Source organism: Bos mutus, chromosome 5 (genome assembly GCF_027580195.1).
Source record: "Bos mutus isolate GX-2022 chromosome 5, NWIPB_WYAK_1.1, whole genome shotgun sequence".
Taxonomy (NCBI): Eukaryota; Metazoa; Chordata; class Mammalia; order Artiodactyla; family Bovidae; genus Bos; species Bos mutus.
In genome coordinates, this window is record NC_091621.1 from 4,361,024 (window position 1) to 4,380,498 (window position 19,475).

Consider the following 19,475-nt stretch of genomic DNA (forward strand, 5'->3'; position numbering starts at 1 on the left):
CTAACAGAAGCAGAAGATATTAAGAAGAGATGGCAAGAATACACCGAAGAACTGTACAAAAAAGATCTTCATGACCCAGATAATCACGATGGTGTGATCACTGACCTAGAGCCAGACATCCTGGAATGTGAAGTCAAGTGGGCCTTAGAAAGCATCACTACGAACAAAGCTAGTGGAGGTGATGGAATTCCAGTTCAGCTATTCCAAATCCTGAAAGATGATGCTGTGAAAGTGCTGCACTCAATATGCCAGCAAATTTGGAAAACTCAGCAGTGGCCACAGGACTGGAAAAGGTCAGTTTTCATTCCAATCCCAAAGAAAGGCAATGCCAAAGAATGCTCAAACTACTGCACAATTGCACTCATCTCACACGCTAGTAAAGTAATGCTCAAAATTCTCCAAGCCAGGCTTCAGGAATATGTGAACCGTGAACTTCCTGATGTTCAAGCTGGTTTTAGAAAAGGCAGAGGAACCAGAGATCAAATTGCCAACATCTGCTGGATCATAGAAAAAGCAAGAGAGTTCCAGAAAAACATCTATTTCTGCTTTATTGACTATGCCAAAGCCTTTGACTATGTGGATCACAATAAACTGTGGAAAATTCTGAAAGAGATGGGAATACCAGACCACCTGATCTGCCTCTTGAGAAATCTGTATGCAGGTCAGGAAGCAACAGTTAGAACTGGACATGGAACAGCAGACTGGTTCCAAATAGGAAAAGGAGTACATCAAGGCTGTATATTGTCACCCTGCTTATTTAGCTTATATGCAGAGTACATCATGAGAAACGCTGGACTGGAAGAAACACAAACTGGAATTAAAATTGCTGGGAGAAATATCAATAACCTCAGATATGCAGATGACACCACCCGTATGGCAGAAAGTGAAGAGGAACTCAAAAGCCTCTTGATGAAAGTGAAAGTGGAGACTGAAAAAGTGGGCTTAAAGCTCAACATTCAGAAAACAAAGATCATGGCATCCGGTCCCACCACTTCATGGCAAATAGATGGGGAAACAGTGGAAACAGTGTCAGACTATTTTTCTGGGCTCCAAAATCACTACAGATGGTGATTGCAGCCATGAAATTAAAAGACGCTTACTCCTTGGAAGGAAAGTTATGACCAACCTAGATAGCATATTCAAAGCAGAAACATTACTTTGCCAACAAAGTTTCGTCTAGTCAAGGCTATGGTTTTTCCTGTGGTCATGTATGGATGTGAGAGTTGGACTGTGAAGAAGGCTGAGCGCCGAAGAATTGATGCTTTTGAACTGTGGTGTTGGAGAAGACTCTTGAGAGTCCCTTGGACTGCAAGGAGATCCAACCAGTCCATTCTGAAGGAGATCAACCCTGGGATTTCTTTGGAAGGAATGATGCTAAAGCTGAAACTCCAGTACTTTGGCCACCTCATTTGAAGAGTTGATTCATTGGAAAAGACTCTGATGCTGGGAGGGATTGGGGGCAGGAGGAGAAGGGGACGACAGAGGATGAGATGGCTGGACGGCATCACTGACTCAATGGACGTGAGTCTCAATGAACTCCAGGAGTTGGTGATGGACAGGGAGGCCTGGCCTGCTGGGATTCATGGGGTTGCAAAGAGTCGGACACGACTGAGCGACTGATCTGATCTGATCTGATGCATTTAACAATGTGGGGAGAAGTAGCACATTTGGGTACCAGGCACTGGAGGTTGAGGGAGGTTCTATCCTGATGCAGGTTCCACCGGAAATTCCACAAAAGAAATTTCAAAAAATTACAAGAAACTTACATCTAGAGCAATGAGACAGAAATGGAATTTCAAATCATGCATACAGACTGGTGAAGAATTCCAAGAAAACTCCCAGGGCTAGAAAGGTAACAATCTAACAATCTGTTGCCCCTTGATAAGTACTGTGGATAACAATTCCAGGAAGTCCAAAAATCCATATGTGAGCCCAAGATTGTCCTTAGGCTGATGGTATGATGTGTCATGTGTGTGAGTGTAAAAGGAAACAGTCATCATACACTGATTTAGCTAGAATGAGGTGAGTTACATAAGATAAGGTTAAGTCAAAAATGGAATAATTCTGAAGACGATAATAAGAGAGGGTGAGGGTGGTGAAGGTAGCATGTGTGCAATGTAAGAAATTTTTAGAACAATTGTTCTCAAAATTGTTCAGAAGGAAGAGCATCTGGAAAGGTTGAAACATTGATATGTTGCTGATGGTATATTAAAAGCATGATGTATTAAACTCATAAAATGTTGCAAAGGTAAACTGAAATCACAATTATAGCTGAAGTGCATTGACTGTTTATATTTACCACGCACTCCATGGACGGAGGAGCCTGGTAGGTTGCAGTCCATAGGGTCTCGAAGAGTCGGACACGGCTGAGAGACTTCACTTTCACTTTTCACTTTCATGCATTGGAGAAGGCAATGGCAACCCACTCCAGTGTTCTTGCCTGGAGTATCCCAGGGACGGGGGAGCCTGGTGGGCTGCCGTCTATGGGGTCGCACAGAGTTGGACACGACTGAAGCGACAGCAGCAGCAGTGGTAAGGCAGCCCTTTTAACAGTCATTATCTCAACAGTCCTCAGGTGGTTAGAACCATGTCCCCATTTTACAGAGGAGGAAACTGAGGCTCATAGCTATTAAGAAGTCTTCTGAGTTCATGCAGCAGGTAAATGGTGGAGATGGGATTCAAACCCATACAATTTGATTTCTAAACTTTCAGGCTGCATGTCAGTAAAGACTCCTGAAATAACAAAATGTGGAATCTGGTGTGAAATTAGACATTCTGATATGGACACACTATAGCAGATACTAAAGGTTAAGAAAAACATATGCAAGAAATTGAAGTAGAAGGAAACTATCCATGTGCTTAATTTTTTTACTTTGCAAGTTGAAAAAAGACCATCCCTGAAGAATCCCAAAGATTCCTCAAGAGTCCCGTGGTCTGTCTCTGTGCCCCTCCACAGGTGTGTGAGCGACCTGGGGTCAGGCAGATTGTGAGGACTCAAGGAGGAACTGCTGCTGTTGCTGCTGCTAAGTCGCTTCAGTCGTGTCCGACTCTGTGCAACCCCATAGACGGCAGCCCTCCAGGCTCCCCCGTCCCTGGGATTCTCCAGGCAAGAACACCGGAGTGGGTTGCCATTTCCTTCAGTGCATGAAAGTGAAAAGTGAAAGGGAAGCCGCTCAGCTGTGTCCGACTCTTCGCGACCCCATGGACTGCAGCCTACCAGGCTCCTCCACCCATGGGATTTTCCAGGCAAGAGTACTGGAGGAGGGCAGTCACTTAAAACAAGAGGGATCTATGGCCTCATCTGTGTTCCCCATTTATATGGCTGACAGAAGCACAGGTCCCAGAACATTGTTGTTCGTTTGTTTTTTGCATTGCTCAAGCAAGGATGGCAGGAAGGAAGGAGCCATACATTCAAGTAAGCGCTACCCACAGCCCAAATTCCCAAGTACCTCAAGCCTCATGGGGAAAAGACAGGATATAAATAAATTCAATTCATACAAGTGCGTCTGCTGCCCCAGACCCCCTTCCTCCAGTCTTCCTACCTCTCATGGCCATAGCAGACATCCACTGATGGCCCCCACCTGTCAGATCCAGCCCTGCCACTACATGTATGACTTTAGGAAACTCATTCAATCCCTCTGACTTTTAGTGTTCTGGTCTGGAAGATGAGAAGGTCTCACCAACAGATCTCTAAGTTCCTTTAATAGATTAAACTTATTTGTATTGAAGTATTAGCAACCAGTAAATATTAATGAATTATCCTGCTTTGTCATACTTGCAGGACAAACTAAAGGCCTTAAATGAAAGGAATCAAGGATTTTGAGAAATCATCAAGCCCTCTGGGGGTGGGGAGTAGGGAGGGGTATTTGTGAGGCCAAAGGGCCTCTGCATGTATTCAAATTGCCCTGTGGTCACAGGTGTCCAGTTGCCTATTGGTGAATCAGCCTCTTCTTGATAAGTTCAACAAACCGTGGACCGTAAATCATGTTACCCACACACAGTCTAAGCTGGTCACCTGTTGCCACCTACACTGGATCCCGTGGGCTCCACATTTGAGAGTAGACCTTACCCGCTCTCGGGATTCTGGGGTCCATTTCCTAGTTGTGACACAAAAAGGACACATGGGGGAGAGACAGGTGAAGGTGATCAGAAGGTGCTTACTCCCATTTATTAGATAAATGAGTTCTGGGTCGCCACATACAGTACGATGACTGGAGTTAAAAATACTGTACTGTATGTTTGACAGTTGTGAGGAGAGTCGACCTTAAAAGTTCTCATGGAACTTGTCTGGTGGTCCGGTGGTTAAGTATCCAGCTGCCAATGCAGGGGACACAGGTTCGATCCCTGGCCTGGGGAGATCCCACATGCCGTGGAGCAATTAAATCAGTGCACCACAATTACCGAGGCTGCGTTCTAGAACCCGTGCAATAAGAGGAGCCCCTGCAATGAGAAGCCCACGTACCACAACTAGAGAGAAGCCCGCACTCCCCACAACGAGAGAAAGCCTACACGCAGCAAGGAGGACCCAGCCAGCCAAAAATAAACAAACAAATTTCTCATGCAAACTATGAATTTTAAAAAAATTCCCATCACAAGAAAGAAACTTGTACCTCTGTGTAGTGATGGATGTCAACTAAATTGATTGTGTCAATCATTTTGAAATATACACATATATCAAATCACTGTGTTGTACACCTAAAACTAATATAATGTTAAATGTCTATTACAGCTCTTTTTTTTTTTTTTTAAAGAAAAGGGTTACATGGATTTCTGAGAAGCTCTTATATGGATAAAATGGCTAAATGTCTACCTCTTTTCCTCTCTAACCAAACTCTAATTTTTTATTCCAGGAGATGGTGGACTACATTTTCCCACCTCCCTGACAGCCAAGGGCAGCCAGTGAGACAAAAGGGAAATCGCTGGGCAGGGCTCTGGGCAAGCTCTGGAGAGCTGACTCGGCTGAAGTTTTGACCTTTCTCTCCCTACACCCTTTTTTCATACTTCTTGCCTGGAATATAGGCTTTGTTGTCAGGCAGCCACTTTGGACCATGAGGTGACCTAGAAATTAGAAGCTATCTGGTAGGGATGGCAGAGCACAGAGAGAGAAGTAGTCCCGGTAGTTCCCTGATGCTACTGTAGAGCTGTATACCAGCATAGGTTATCCTCTTTTAGATTTACTCTATGTGAAGAAAAGTAAAACCACTAATTTATTTAAGTCCTTGTTTGGGAATGAGGAGGGGCATCTTTTAACCACAACCCAACACAATTCCTAACTGATAAACCTTCTGATTTCTACCCAGGATTTACCTCATAAGAAAGGCTCCAGTGGCCCTAGAGTCAACTATTTCATCTTTAAATGGGAACAAAGAAGGCATCTAGTTCACAGAGCTGTAGAAGATTAAATGAGGTAATACATGCAGAGGGCTTGACCCAGTGCCTGGCAAAAGAGTCAGTGTTACTGTCATCATGATTTCTAGTTGAAAAGTGTCTTAATATGGTAAAGATGTTTGCACATTTGTAGACTAACTTCCCCCCGTGATAGATGGAGGGACTGAGGTTCAGAGAGGGAAATGGGGCCTGTCCAGGGTCACACAGGGTAAGGGTGACAGGCCCTCACCTTCAGGGCTCGGAAGACTAGCATTGTTGGGAACTCCTCACCTATCGCACATGGTGGGCCTCAAGAGAAGTTTGAGGAAGAAGACATTCTTTTGCATTTCAGCCTCCGCTGGAAGGAATATCTGCTGCAAGTGCCTGGAAGGCATTCCAGTTAGAGATGTTCTCTTAGCCAGAAATCGGAGGCCCAGTTTTTCTTTCTGGAAAAACTTAACTCTCGCTAAACACAGTTTGCATCTCTGTGCAGGTAGAGCTTTTTGTTGTTGCTTTGTTTGGGGGTTGCAATGGGTCTTAGTTTCAGGAGGTGGGCTCTTTGTTGGCAGTGTGGGCCGTGGGTTTAGTTCCCTGACTGGGGATCAAACACACATCCCCTGCATTGAAAGGTGGATTCTGAACCATTGGACCACCAGGGATGTCTTAGGGAAGGAATTTTTTTTTTTTTTTTTTTTTTTGGCTAGGTAAGAAGTGGATTTATTTAGAAAGAAACACACTTGGCAGACAAGAGTGTGGGCCACCTCAGAAAGCAGAGTGGCCTGGGTGGAGTTTTCAGAACTTCTAAAAGACCAGTGGCGCTAGCGGTAAAGAACCTGCCTGCCAAGGTTCATTAAGAGACATTAAGAGATGAGGGTTTGATTCTTGCATCAGGAAGATCTGGAGAAGGGCATGGCAAACCACTCCAATATCCTTGCCTAGAGAATCCCATGGACAGATGAGCCTGGGAGGCTATAATCCATAGGGTCGCAAAGAGCCAGACACCACTGAAGTGACTTAGCATGCAAAAGACCAGTAGAAGAGCAGGAGAAAGAAGCATTTGGTGAAATGGAAACACCCACTTCTGCCTTCCATGGATCTCACAAGGCTGTGGGTTGGGAGAAGGCAATACTGGGTTCTGAGAAGTCTTCTGGACTGACCTGGTTCTCAGACTGCCCCTCACCCACCACCCTGAGGAGGGCACAGTTTCCTCCTCTGCACCCCTTCCTCCCGTCCTGGCTGCTCACAGCTCAAGGGCACGCCTGTCATCTTGTTTTGTGGTTTCTCACATGCACACACCCAGAGGACTCCCAACCTCTCGCCCATCTCCTGAGATAAATGCACTCCTAATAAATGGGTGAGCCCATGGGCTGGTGGGGAGGCAGGCTGGGAAATACTGGCAGGGGTTTCCAGTGCCTGGAACACCCAGAGGGGAAGAGCTGAAGGGGGAATATCTCGATTGCAGTGACCAGCATGCTTAACCACTGAGAGACGGAGAGGCCAAGACTTCACTCCTAAATTTGATCACGTGTAAGTGTCCAGGTGACTGCTAATGATGACACCAAAGTCTAAAGGACAATTGTTTAGGCAAAACCTGCCTCTACACATACCCACCCTAACCCTAAAAATAACTTGCTCTGTGTAAAGGAGACAGTTAAGTACATGGATTTTGGAACCAGACTTCTCAGGTTCACATTCTGAATCACAGATCTACTTACTGGCTTTTTGACCTTGGGTGAATTACTTAACCTCTCTGGGACTCAGTTTACTCATCTATGAAATGGGGAAAATAACAATTACCACCTCACAGAGTTGTTTGGGGGATTAAACAAGGTTGACATATGTAAAGTGCTTAGAATAGGGCCAGATATGTAGAAAGTCCTATGTAAGTGTTGAAAGAGGGTGTTTGCTATGACCACTGCATTCTCTTGGCAAAACTCTGTTAGCCTTTGCCCTGCTTCATTCTGTATTCCAAGGCCAAATTTTCCTGTTACTCCAGGTATTTCTTGACTTCCTACTTTTGATTCTAGCCCCCTATAATGAAAAGGACATCTTTTTTGGGTGTTAGTTCTAGAAGGTTTTGTAGGTCTTCACAGAACCATTCAACTTCAGCTTCTTCAGCATTACTGGTCAGGGCATAGACTTGGATTACTGTGATATTGAATGGTTTGCCTTGGAAATGAACAGAGATCATTCTGTCATTTTTGAGACTGCATCCAAGTACTGCATTTCAGACTCTTTTGTTGATCATGATGGCTACTCCATTTCTTCTAAGGGATTCTTGCCCACAGTAGTAGATATAATGGTCATTTGAGTTAAATTCACCCATTCCAGTCCATTTTAGTTCGCTGATTCCTAAAATGTTGATGTTCACTCTTGCCATCTACTGTTTGCACTACCAATTTGCCTTGATTCATGGACCTAACATTCCAGGTTCCTATGCAATATTGCTCTTTACAGCATCAGACTTTACTTCCATCACCAGTCACATCCACAACTGGGTTTTGTTTTTGCTTTGGCTCCATCTCTTCATTCTTTCTGGAGTTAGTTCTCCACTGATCTCCAGTAGCATATTGGGCACCTACCAACCTGGGGAGTTCATCTTTCAGTGTCCTATCTTTTTGCCTTTTCATACTGTTCATGGGGTTCTCAAGGCAAGAATACTGAAGTGCTTTGTCATTCCCTTCTCCAGTGGACCACATTTTATTAGAACTCTCCACCATGACCCATCCATCTTGGGTGGCCCTACAAGGCATGGGTCATAGTTTCATTGAGTTAGACAAGGCTGCCATATGATCAGATTGGTTAGTTTTCTGTGATTGTAGTTTTCAGTCTGTCTGCTCTCTGATAAAGAAGGATAAGAGGCTTATGAAAGCCAGAGAATGCACTGGTCATAGCAAACACCCTCTTCCAACAACACAAGAGACACATGGACATCACCAGACAGTCAACACTGAAATCAGATTGATTATATTCCTTGCAGCCAAAGATGGAGAAGCTCTATACAGTCAGCAAAAACAAGACGGGGAGCTGACTGTGGCTCAGATCATGAACTCCTTATTGCCAAATTCAGACTTAAATTGAAGAGCATAGGGAAAACCACTAGACCATTCAGGTATGACCTAAATCAAATCCCTTAGGACTATACACTGGAAGTCACAAATAGATTCAAGGGATTAGATCTGATAGACAGAATGCCTGAAGAACTATGGATGGAGGTTCATGACATTGTACAGGAGGCAGTGATCAAGACAATCCCCAAGGGAAAAAGAAATGCAAAAAGGCAAAATAGTTGTCTGAGGAGGCCTTCCAAACAGCTATGAAAAGAGAAGGGAAAGACGAAAGAGGAGAGGAAAGATATACCCACTTGAATGCAGAGTTCCAAAGAATAGCGAGGAGAGATAAGAAAGCCTTCCTCAGTGATCAATGCAAAGAAATAGAGGAAAACAATAGAATGGAAAAGACTAGAGATCTCTTCAAGAAAATTAGAGATACCAAGGGAACATTTCATGCAAAGATGGGATCAATAAAGGACAGAACTGGTATGGACTGAACAGGAGCAGAAGATATTAAGAAGAGGTGGCAAGAAAACACAGAAGAACTATACAAAAAAGATCTTCATGAACCAGATAATCACGATGGTGTGATCATTCACCTAGAGCTAGACATCCTAGAATGTGAAGTCAAGTGGGTCTTAGGAAGTATCACTATAAACAAAGCTAGTGGAGGTGATGGAATTCCAGTTGAGCTATTTCAAATCCTAAAAGATAATGCTGTGAAAGTGCTGCACTCAATATTCCAGCAAATTTGGGAAACTCAGCAATGGCCACAGGACTGGAAAAGGTCAGTTTTCATTCCATCCCAAAGGAAGGTAATGTCAAAAAATGCTCGAACTACTGCACAATTGCACCCATCTCACATGCTAGTAAAGTAATGCTCAAAATTCTCCAAGCCAGGCTTCAACAGTACGTGAACCATGAAGTTCCAGATATTCAAGCTGGTTTTAGAAAAGGCAGAGGAACCAAAGATTAAATTGCTAACATCTACTAGATCATAGAAAAAGCAAGAGAGTTCAAGAAAAACATTTACTTCTGCTTTATTGACTATGCCAAAGCCTTTGACTGTGTGGATCACAATTACCTGTGGAAAATTCTTCAAGAGATGGGAATACCAGACCACCTGACATGCCTCCTGAGAAATCTGTATGCAGGTCAAGAAGCAACAGTTAGAACTGACATGGAACAACAGATTGATTCCAAATTGGGAAAGGAGTACATCAAAGCTGTATATTGTCACCTTGCTTATTTAACTTATATGCAGAGTACATCATGAGAAATGCTGGACTGGATGAAGCACAAGCTGGAATCAAGATGGCTGGGAGAAATATCAATAACCTCAGATATGCAGATGACACTACACTATGGCAGAAAGTGAAGAAGAACTAAAGGGCCTCTTGATGAAAGTGAAAGAGGAGAGTGAAAAAGTTGGCTTAAAGTTCAACATTCAGAAAACTAAGACCATGGCATATAGTCCCATCACTTCATGGCAAATAGATGGGGAAACAGTAGAAACAGTGACTGACGTTATTTTGGGGGGGGGGCCTCCAAAATCACTGCTGCACCCATGCAATTAAAAGATGCTTGCTCCTTGGAAGAAAAGTTATGACCAACCTAGATAGCAGATTAAAAAGCAGAGACATTACTTGGCCAACAAAGGTCCATCTAGTCAAGGCTTTGGTTTTTCCAGTAGTCATGTATAGATGAGAGAGTTGGACTATAAAGAAAGCTGAATGCTAAAGAATCGATGCTTTTGAACTGTGGTGTTGGAGAAGACTCTTGAGAGTCCCTTGGACTTCAAGGAGATCCAACCAGTCCATCCTAAAGGAGATCAGTCCTGGGTGTTCATTGGAAGGACTGATGCTGAAGCTGAAACTCCAATACTTTGGCCACCTGATGCGAAGAGCTGACTCATTTGAAAAGACCCTGATTCTGGGAAAGATTGAAGGCGGGAGGAGAAGGGGACAATAGAAGATGAGCTGGTTGGATGGCATCACCGTCTCGATACACTTGAGACTGAGTAAACTCCGGGAGTTGGTGATGGATAGGGAGGCCTGGCGTGCTGCAGTCCATGGTGTCGCAAAGAGTCGGACACAAATGAGTGACTGAACCGAACTAATGTAAGTGTTTGCTATTTTTACTAATTTTATTAAACATCCATGAATGCTGTATTTATAATTATACATAGCTAGACACCTCTAGGGCTTCCCTGGTGGCTCAGCAATAAAGAATCTGCCTGCAATGCAGGAGACCCGGGTTTGATCCCTGGGTCGGGAAGATCCCCTGGAGAAGGGAATGACAACTTACTCCAGTATTCTTGCCTGGAGAATTCCATATGGACAGAAGAGCCTGGTGGGTTATAGTCGGACACAATTGCAAAGAGTCAGACACGACTCCACGACTAACATACCCACACCCAGATACTTCTAATATCTGTTAAAAAGAATTGTCTTTAATAAGATTGGGTAGTTTGACTGAGTATGATGTCAGATGTAGGCCAATTCTGATCCCTATTACCTTGTGTTTGTTTCAATTGACAATTCTGTTGTTCTCTAAATATTTATTTCCCTGCCTCTGCTGGAGCACTAGGGCTATCCCTTTGGAAATGTTTTTTCTCACCCTGGCAAGCCTGGAGGCACCAGCAGCAGGAAGGAAAGGTCAGGGATGAGCAGAAGGTCAAACCATTCCCCTCCCCCGCCCCCATTTCAGGTTTCCAACCCCCATCAACTGGCCACTCATGGGGTGGAGTTGAGGGGAAGGAGTTCTGAAGTAAATGAGAGACTGCAGTTTTAACTGGAGCACTGGGCTGGACTTTAGTGTCTACAAGAGCATCTACATTATTGAAAAGAGGCTTGTTTTTTCAGTCGATAACCAAAAAGCTATTCAACCTGCCACAAAACCATCAGGGGTTCAGGAAGGCAGTTTGGCCAGAACACAGTTGAGGAACAAAGCAAAGCCATTTTCTATTTGTACGTTTGGCCTGTTCCACACTCATTACACTTGTGGAAACTCATCTGGGTGTCTCTGAGAATAAGAGTGCAACACGAGGTGCGCAGAGACCTGGTCAAAACCCTCCAGCACGAGGCCAGAGCCACAGGGTGAATCCTCAGGCAAGGAGCGAGAGTGATGGGCAGTGGGAGGTCAGCTGGAGAGCACCACCCTGCAGCCAGTGGAGGGGGACCCACAGGAGGTGCCCGTAAACACACTGCTGGACACCCACCCAGGCACACGGATGGGGATCCAAGCAGAGCACACTGATAGCTGGGAGGAGCCTTTGGAGAGCACCGACTGGGCAAAATGACTCCAGCTGCTTTCCTCTAGCCACCCTCCCCCACTGACCCCTCCTCTAACCCTGGAGGAGTCAGAATAGGAAAGAAAAAAACTCCCCCTCCCCTTTCACAGAGCAAATTCTGAGGCATAGAGAGAGGGAGACTCTTACTTCCATGGAAGTCAGGTGAAAGTTTTAAATTGGAGAGAACCCAGGTGGGCACTAATGGTAAAGAACCCACCTGCCAATGCAGGAGAAGAGACTTGGGTTCGATCCCTGGGTTGGGAAGATCCCCTGGAGGAGGGCATGGCAACCCACTCCAGTATTCTTGCCTGGAGAATCCCATGGACAGAGGAGCCTGGAGGCTACTGTCCATGGGGTCGCCAAGAGTCAGGCACGACTGAGTGACCAAGCACACATGCATGGGCTTTTTCATAGCGGAGAATGAGTTTTAATAATCCATCCAGGACTGATATGATGGCTGATCATGGCCTGATGCCATGGTTGGATGCGGGATTTCCCTGCGAGGTTGTCAGAGGGCAGAATAGGAAGGACGGACACTGGTACCTCAACTAGTTTATCCTTACTTGGCAAGTGGGCTAATGGAAAGTGGGTACAGTGCCAATTTCATATGGTGACCATATGGGTTAAAAAAATTCCCATATGTCGAATGATTCATAGTGTTCTTGGTGAATAGCAATAATATAAATCATTCAGTCTTCAAATATCTGAAGACCTACTATGTGCCAGGCACTATTCCAGGGGGTTAGGCATGCATGGTGAACAAAAAAAGTCCTCATGGAGCTTCCATTCTAAAGAAAGAGACAGACAAAACACAAGCAACTTTTTATATATATATATATATATACACACACATCAGTTATACGTAATTACATATTGCATACAATATATATATTGTATACAATACAGGTGGCACTAGTGATAAAGAATCTGCCTGCCAATTCAGGAAATGCAAGAGATGTGGGTTTGATCTCTGGGTTGTGAAGATCCCGTGGAGTAGGAAATGGCACTCAACTCCAATATTCTTGCCTAGAGAATTCCATGGTCAGAGGAACCTGGGGCTACAGTCCATGCAGTCACAAGGAGTTGTACATGACTGAGTGCACACGCAGTATAATACAGTACAGATAACTATAGTACAGTACAGATAACTATATATACTAGTAACATCATACATATATAAGATAGTTCAGACAGTGATAAGGAAAAAATAGAGCCCAATAAAACAGAGGAGACAGAGTGGAATGGAGCCAATTCTAGATAGTGATTTCTTCCCTTGGTAGAGAATTTTAGTTTTAAAACATGTTCTCATAGCACAGTCTCATTTTATCCACACAGTAATTTGGTGAGGGATGCTTCCAAGGAAAGGTAAGGAGACGGGAGCTCAGAAAAGTTAAGTGTCTCCAAGTTGGGTGACCTTTCACGACCCTAGTTAATAGCGCGAGCAAGCACAAGACCAGTTCAGCTAGCAGCCTCAGCATTCTCGGTAATTCCTAAATTAGTTCCAGGACCCAAAGTCAATACATTACTGGAAGCCAGTGCTTTTGGAGCTTGGCCACAGTGTTGGAGAGAGAATTTCTATTTCGGATCTCACTTGCAGCAGAGCAATTGCTGCCATCCACTTTATCGAGAACAGTATCTCAGCCAGGTGACTTTGGGAAAGCTTCACTACCAATGCCTGTTTCATTTCAGCCCATTTACAAGTCAGATGGGAAGATGACTACCAGTTTAATTTTTCTCTAAAACCTAAGCCGAAATAGTGAACTTTGCTTGTTCTGAGCTAAAAGTTCAGAGATGAATCATACGTTCGGACAGAACTGCTCAAAGGGAGACTGTCCACGATTCCCCTCCAAGGTTTTTCAGAACAACTAGTCCCTTTCTCTCTAGGAGATGGCAGCTGCAGCTTGCTCGGAGCCTTCAGGAAGGGCAAATGTGTCTGGGATTTCAATTCAACAAACTTAATGTGAAAACCTTCAGTAGGCACCTTCTGTCCTCTGTGGCTGGGAGGACAGCCCTCCTTTCCAGTGCACTTGAAATCGATGGCAAGGCAGCTGCAGAGAGCATTTTTCATTTATGCTTTTAATTCCATTAGAGTATGTCCCTGCTTTGGGACTGAAGATAAGATGGCATTTGGATGCTTTTTTAAATGACTATTCTGAAAGCAGCTGGCACTGTAATTCTTAGAGAGGAAACTTACTATTTGGAAAAATACTTTGAAAAGCCGTTTGGAATAAATGAGACCTTGTGGGTATAGATGTCAGCAGGAACCAAGGATTGGAGAGCAGAGGAAAATTGGTGGAGGTCATCCCAAGAAAGAAGGAGAGAGTGAAGGGAACAGAAGGAGCTCTAGGAGGAAGCAGAGAGGGCTGGGATCAGCTTTGGGGAACTGGCAGAAGGAGGACCAGGGAGCATTCTGAGATGGGGACATCTGTTCCATGGGACAATGTTTGGGGTGTAAACCACCACTGCAAACTTCAGTCTGTTAGGATCACAGATGCCTTCTGTGGACTGCTTTGTGCAAAGCAAAGAAGACCCTGAGTGCCATCCCTAGCTCGTGATGGTGCAGAATAGGGCTGTCCAACAGAACTTGCTGTGCAGATGGGAATGTTCTATTGGCACTGTCCAATATGGTAGCCTACAGTTACATGTAGCTACTGTGTATCTGAGGAACTGAATTTTAATTTTAAGTTAAACAACTGTATGTGGCCAGTGGCTACTATACTGAACAGCACAGGTATAGAGAGAGGTGGTATATATAGAGGGAGGAGTCCCAAGTCAAGGTGACCCTAAAGAATGCTCTAGGTAGAAAACTACCACACAATTGCACTCATCTCACATGCTAGTAAAGTAATACTCAAAATTCTCCAAGTCAGGCTTCAGCAATACATGAACTATGAACTTCCAGATGTTCAAGCTGGTTTTAGAAAAGGCAGAGGAACCAGAGATCAAATTGCTAACATCTGCTGGATCATAGATAAAGCAAGAGAGTTCCAGAAAAACATCTACTTCTGCTTTATTGACTATGCCAAAGCCTTTGTGTAGATCACAATAAACTGTGGAAAATTCTTCAAGAGATAGGAATACCAGACCACCTGACCTACCTCTTGAGAAACCTGTATGCAGGTCAGGAAGCAACAGTTAGAACTGGATATGGAACAACAGACTGGTTGCAAATAGGAAAAGGAGTACGTGAAGGCTGTATATAATCACCCTGCTTATTTAACTTATATGCAGAGTACATCATGAGAAATGCTGGACTGGAAGAAGCACAAGCTGGAATCAAGATGGCTGGGAGAAATATCAATAGCCTCAGATATGCAGAAGACACCACCCTTATGGCAGAAAGTGAAGAAGAACTAAAGAGCCTCTTGATAAAAGTGAAAGAGGAGAGTGAAAAAGTTGGCTTTAAGCTCAACATTCAGAAAATGAAGATCATGGCGTCTGGTCCCATCACTTCATGGCAAACAGTGGCTGACTTTATTTTTCTGGGCTCCAAAATCACTGCAGATGGTGATCGCAGCCATGAAATTAAAAGATGCTTGCTCCTTGGAAGGAAAGTTATGACCAACCTAGACAGCAGATTAAAAAGCAGAGACATTACTTTGCCAACAAAGGTCCGTCTCATCAAGGCTATGGTTTTTCCAATAGTCACGTATGGATGTGAGAGTTGGACTATAAAGAAAGCTGAGCGCCGAAGAATTGATGATTTTGAACTATGGTGTTGGAGAAGACTCTTGAGAGTCCCTTGGACTCCTCCCTTTGAGGAGATCCAACCAGTCCATCCTAAAGGAAATCAGTCCTGAATATTCTTTGGAAGGACTGATGCTGAAGCTGAAACTCCAATACTTTGACCACCTGATGGGAAGAACTGAACTTATTTGAAAAAGACCCTGATGCTGAGAAAGACTGAGGGCAGGAGGAGAAGGGGACAACAGAGGATGAGATGGTTGGATGGCATTACCAACTCAATGGAGATGAGTTTGAGTAAACTTGGGAGTTGGTGATGGACAGGGAGGCCTGGTGTGCTGGAGTCCATGGGGTCGTAAAGAGTCAGACACAACTGAGTGACTGAACTGAACTGAACTGAAGGATGCAAACACCCTAGGACTTGTTGAAATCCTGGGGGCAGATTTAAGACTTGGAATGCTAGGTGGAGGGGGTCTAGGAGGTGCTAGGAGGAAGGGGTCAGAGATAAATTGATTTTACCTAGATCACAAGATCAAGGAAACCCTGAGCTGACAACAGATTTGAGAGAAAAAGGAATAGAAGGTCCTTACACAGGCAAATTGGAGTTTCTAGAAATGGTGAATTTTTTTGGTTTGTTTTTGTTTCAAAGCCTAAGCTAACCAATGGCTATTTGTATCTGTGCACAAGCATCTCATGGAGAATTCATAAGAACAACAGTTGTAATGCACATGGTAGGTGTTACTAAGTATCTGAGCAACCAGATGACTGATAGCATGGTAGGCCGTATCAGCCACCACCGTTCTCTCCTGTGTATCTTGCAACATCCCTGGGAAGAATGCAGGAGTTAATTCCCTTTTCAGAGCTGACAGGACTGAGGCTCAGAAAAGTTATGTGATAAGTCCAGGAGAGCTGGGATTCTTGGTCATTTGGTTCACCCAACCTGTCTTCCTATCTGAGAGGCTTTATCTGGACTCTCCATCACAGTCACTCAGGGTGCATGTGAATACGAGAGAATGTTGCAGGACCACAGAACAGGAATGCTCTCCATCTGGATTCTTCCTTCTCCCACTGCTGAGGGCTCACAGTCCCCCTCCCTAGTCTGCGAGCCTTTCCACAGGGGGACCCAGACCAGGTTCCCTTTAAGTCCCACTGCCTGCCATAATGCTTCCCACACAGCGTGTCTCAGTCAATACTGCCCAAATGAATAAATGAACCGGCAAAAGTTGTTTGACTTTTTTTTTAAGTTCTTTTCGCTTTGGAGAACCAGCATTAACCCATCACACAAACATTTTTCCCTCCCTAAATCACCACCGAGCATCTTCACATTTTTTGAGTGAAGCCAGTTCTCAGCCACTTGGTTTCAAACTCTCTGGTGTGGTTGCTTCAGGCCTAACATGCTCTGCTGTTTTTTTCTTGCTCATGATATATCTGTTGGGGATCTGATAAGGAAATTTCTGAAACTTAAACATCTTCCTGTTGTTTCAGTCCACTACACTCCCACTCAGAACACTGGTAAGGAATAATGGTGCTGGACAAGACTGCCTGTTTTTTTTTGTTGGCAGATGCAGGAAAAAAAAAATTATACGTGGTAAAAAAAAGAAGCTAATAAAAGGAGAAAGAGTTTAGACATATTGACTCAAATTGAGTGCTTTCAGGATTTAAAATATCTAGGTTTTTATCTATCAAATAAACACATGAAGTATCTTTTTTTTTCCATTGGAATACAATTGCTTTACAATGTTGTGCTAGTTTCTGCTGTACAATGAAGTCAATCTTAAAGTTCCAGCTGCCTGCCTTGCGCTGCTGAATATGAATGTTCAGTGGTAAGGACTTTCTGTAGAGATAACTACAGAAAACGTGTGGAATGTATTTTCATCAAAAGTGGATAGAGAACAGTCAGGTCTGCAGTGCTAGGACAGATTGTACTGCCTCCAGCTGAGGACTCCTGGACTTCCACGCTGATGATGCAAGCCCTCTTCACAGTTTCTCCAAGTCTCTCACGTTGCTAACCCAAGTCTGTCCCACTGACATCCACATAACATACTTTTCAGTTCAAGAACTACCTCTCAGAGAAAAGAAGTTACTGTTTGCAAATTGAGTACTGAGGAAATTCAAGGTAGACGTTCACTTTTATTTTACAACATGTCTGAATTGTTTGAAGTTTTTGATCTTTGGTATTACTCTGTTTTGGCATTAGGTTTGGTACTACTTTGTTAACAATTGTTTGACATTTTAATGGCAAAGTAACCAAAGTATTTACTTTGGTAACCTAAAAAAAACTTGAATTATTTAAAACATGGTTAAGAACTACACATCCATTACTGAGAAGGGGAAGAAAAGGAATAAGCTAGGTGAGGTTGGACTCACCTTCCCAAAGCTGGCAGCATTAACAGGCTGGGTGTCATTCTTCTCACAAAAATCCAGGTAATGCATGTAGAGGGCGCTGCGGGGGATGCACACTCCTTCTGCAATCTCGTAGTTCTCCTCCAGCCTGGGGAAATAAAAGCGTGATGAGAGAACCCAAGCAAGAAGGACCTGTTCTTTCTAGTCCTTCTCCAGAGCTGGGCAGGCCTTAGAAATAACTCTTCTACTACAGATGGGAAAACTGAGACCCAGGAAGACAAAGCAATATGCCTAAGGTCGGGCACGGAGTTGGCAGGATCAGACTCCTGGCCCCTTTGGGTACTACCTCAGGTCACTTTTCCAATGCAAATTCTTAATCCCTTTCCTCTTTGGGGTCATTGACCTGACTGCATTCTGGGTGAATCAGGTTCCCCACAACTCCAAGCAATGATACAGAATATTGCAGGTGCCCCCCTTTACCCAAGCTACCCACTGTGTAGCCGTCTCTAATAGGTGTCAAAATCTTGGAGCTTCTTGGCTAATGAGAGCAACAAAGTGAGACAGCCAGGGAAAACAAACACCCCATGACAGGCTGGGAAGCTCGAGGGGCTCTGACCTGCTCACTGAGAGAGGTTTTATGACCACGGCAGGGGGCTAAACTGCTTGTTTTCTTTCGGCTCACCTTCCCTGCTGTACTGAGATTATATCATATGATTCCAGAGCCATTACCTTCTTAATAACTATAGGCTAGGGGTTCAGGGTACCACACTGTGGGCAGATTCTTTACTGTCTGAGCCACCAAGGGAAGCCCAGAGAATTTCCACTTCGGTTCAAATTCCAGCTTTGGCACTTGCTGGCTTGGTGACCTTGGGCAAGTTATTTAACCTCAGCCCTCAGTTTCTTTCTGGAGGTATCAACTGTAACTGCCAGACTGTTGCATCTGATTGTTGATCAGATGTAATGTGTGACACAAACCAGCATGGGGCTTGGCATGTGGTGAGCACTTAGTAGGTGTTGGACTTCATTATCATCCACTCTCCCTCTCCATAAAACATTTTTGAATACTTAGATGTTCAGAATTTGTGCTAGATACTGGGGACATAAGAGTAAACTAGACAGTTTTTTTTCCCCTCTTTAACTCAAACACCAAAACTCAGACATCCAATCACCAAGTTCCCCCTCATTAAGTCAGCCATGAAGAAAACAGAAGACAACAGCACGTTGGTGTTCACTGTGAATGTCAGGAGCAACCAGCACCAAATTAAACAGGCTGTGAAGGCTTCAGCAACAAGTTTATGGTTGCCGGCGGGAAGGATGAGGGATAGGGATAGTTAGGGATCTGGGGATGGACATGTACACCCTGCTATATTTAAAATGGATAAACAAGGACCTAGCACAGGAAACTTTTCTCAGTGTTATGTGGCAGCCTGGATGGGAGGGGAGTTTGGAGTTCAGTTCAGTCCTAAATCATGTCCAACTCTGCAATCCCATGGACTGCAGGATGCCAGGTTTCCCTGTCCATCGCCAATTCCTAGAGCTTGCTTAAACTCATGTCCATTGAGTCGGTGATGCCATCCAACCATCTCATCCTCTGTCACTCCCTTCTCCTCTGCCTTCAATCTTGCCCAGCATCAAGGTCTTTTCCAATGAGTCTGTTCTTCACATCAGGTGGCCAAAGGATTGGAGTTTCAGCTTCAGCATCACTCCTTCCAATGAATATTCAGGACTGATTTCCT

The 19,475-nt window shown here is 44.2% G+C and overlaps 1 protein-coding gene across 1 annotated transcript in view; it reads right to left on the reverse strand.

Moving 5' to 3' along the window:
* Window positions 1–19,475, reverse strand: part of RFX4 (regulatory factor X4) — a 153,652-nt gene that overhangs the window by 87,327 nt on the left and 46,850 nt on the right. The window contains exon 4 of the mRNA XM_005893685.3: window positions 17,764–17,887. Coding sequence (XP_005893747.1) covers window positions 17,764–17,887 — 124 coding nt within the window. The remainder of the gene's footprint in view (window positions 1–17,763; window positions 17,888–19,475) is intronic.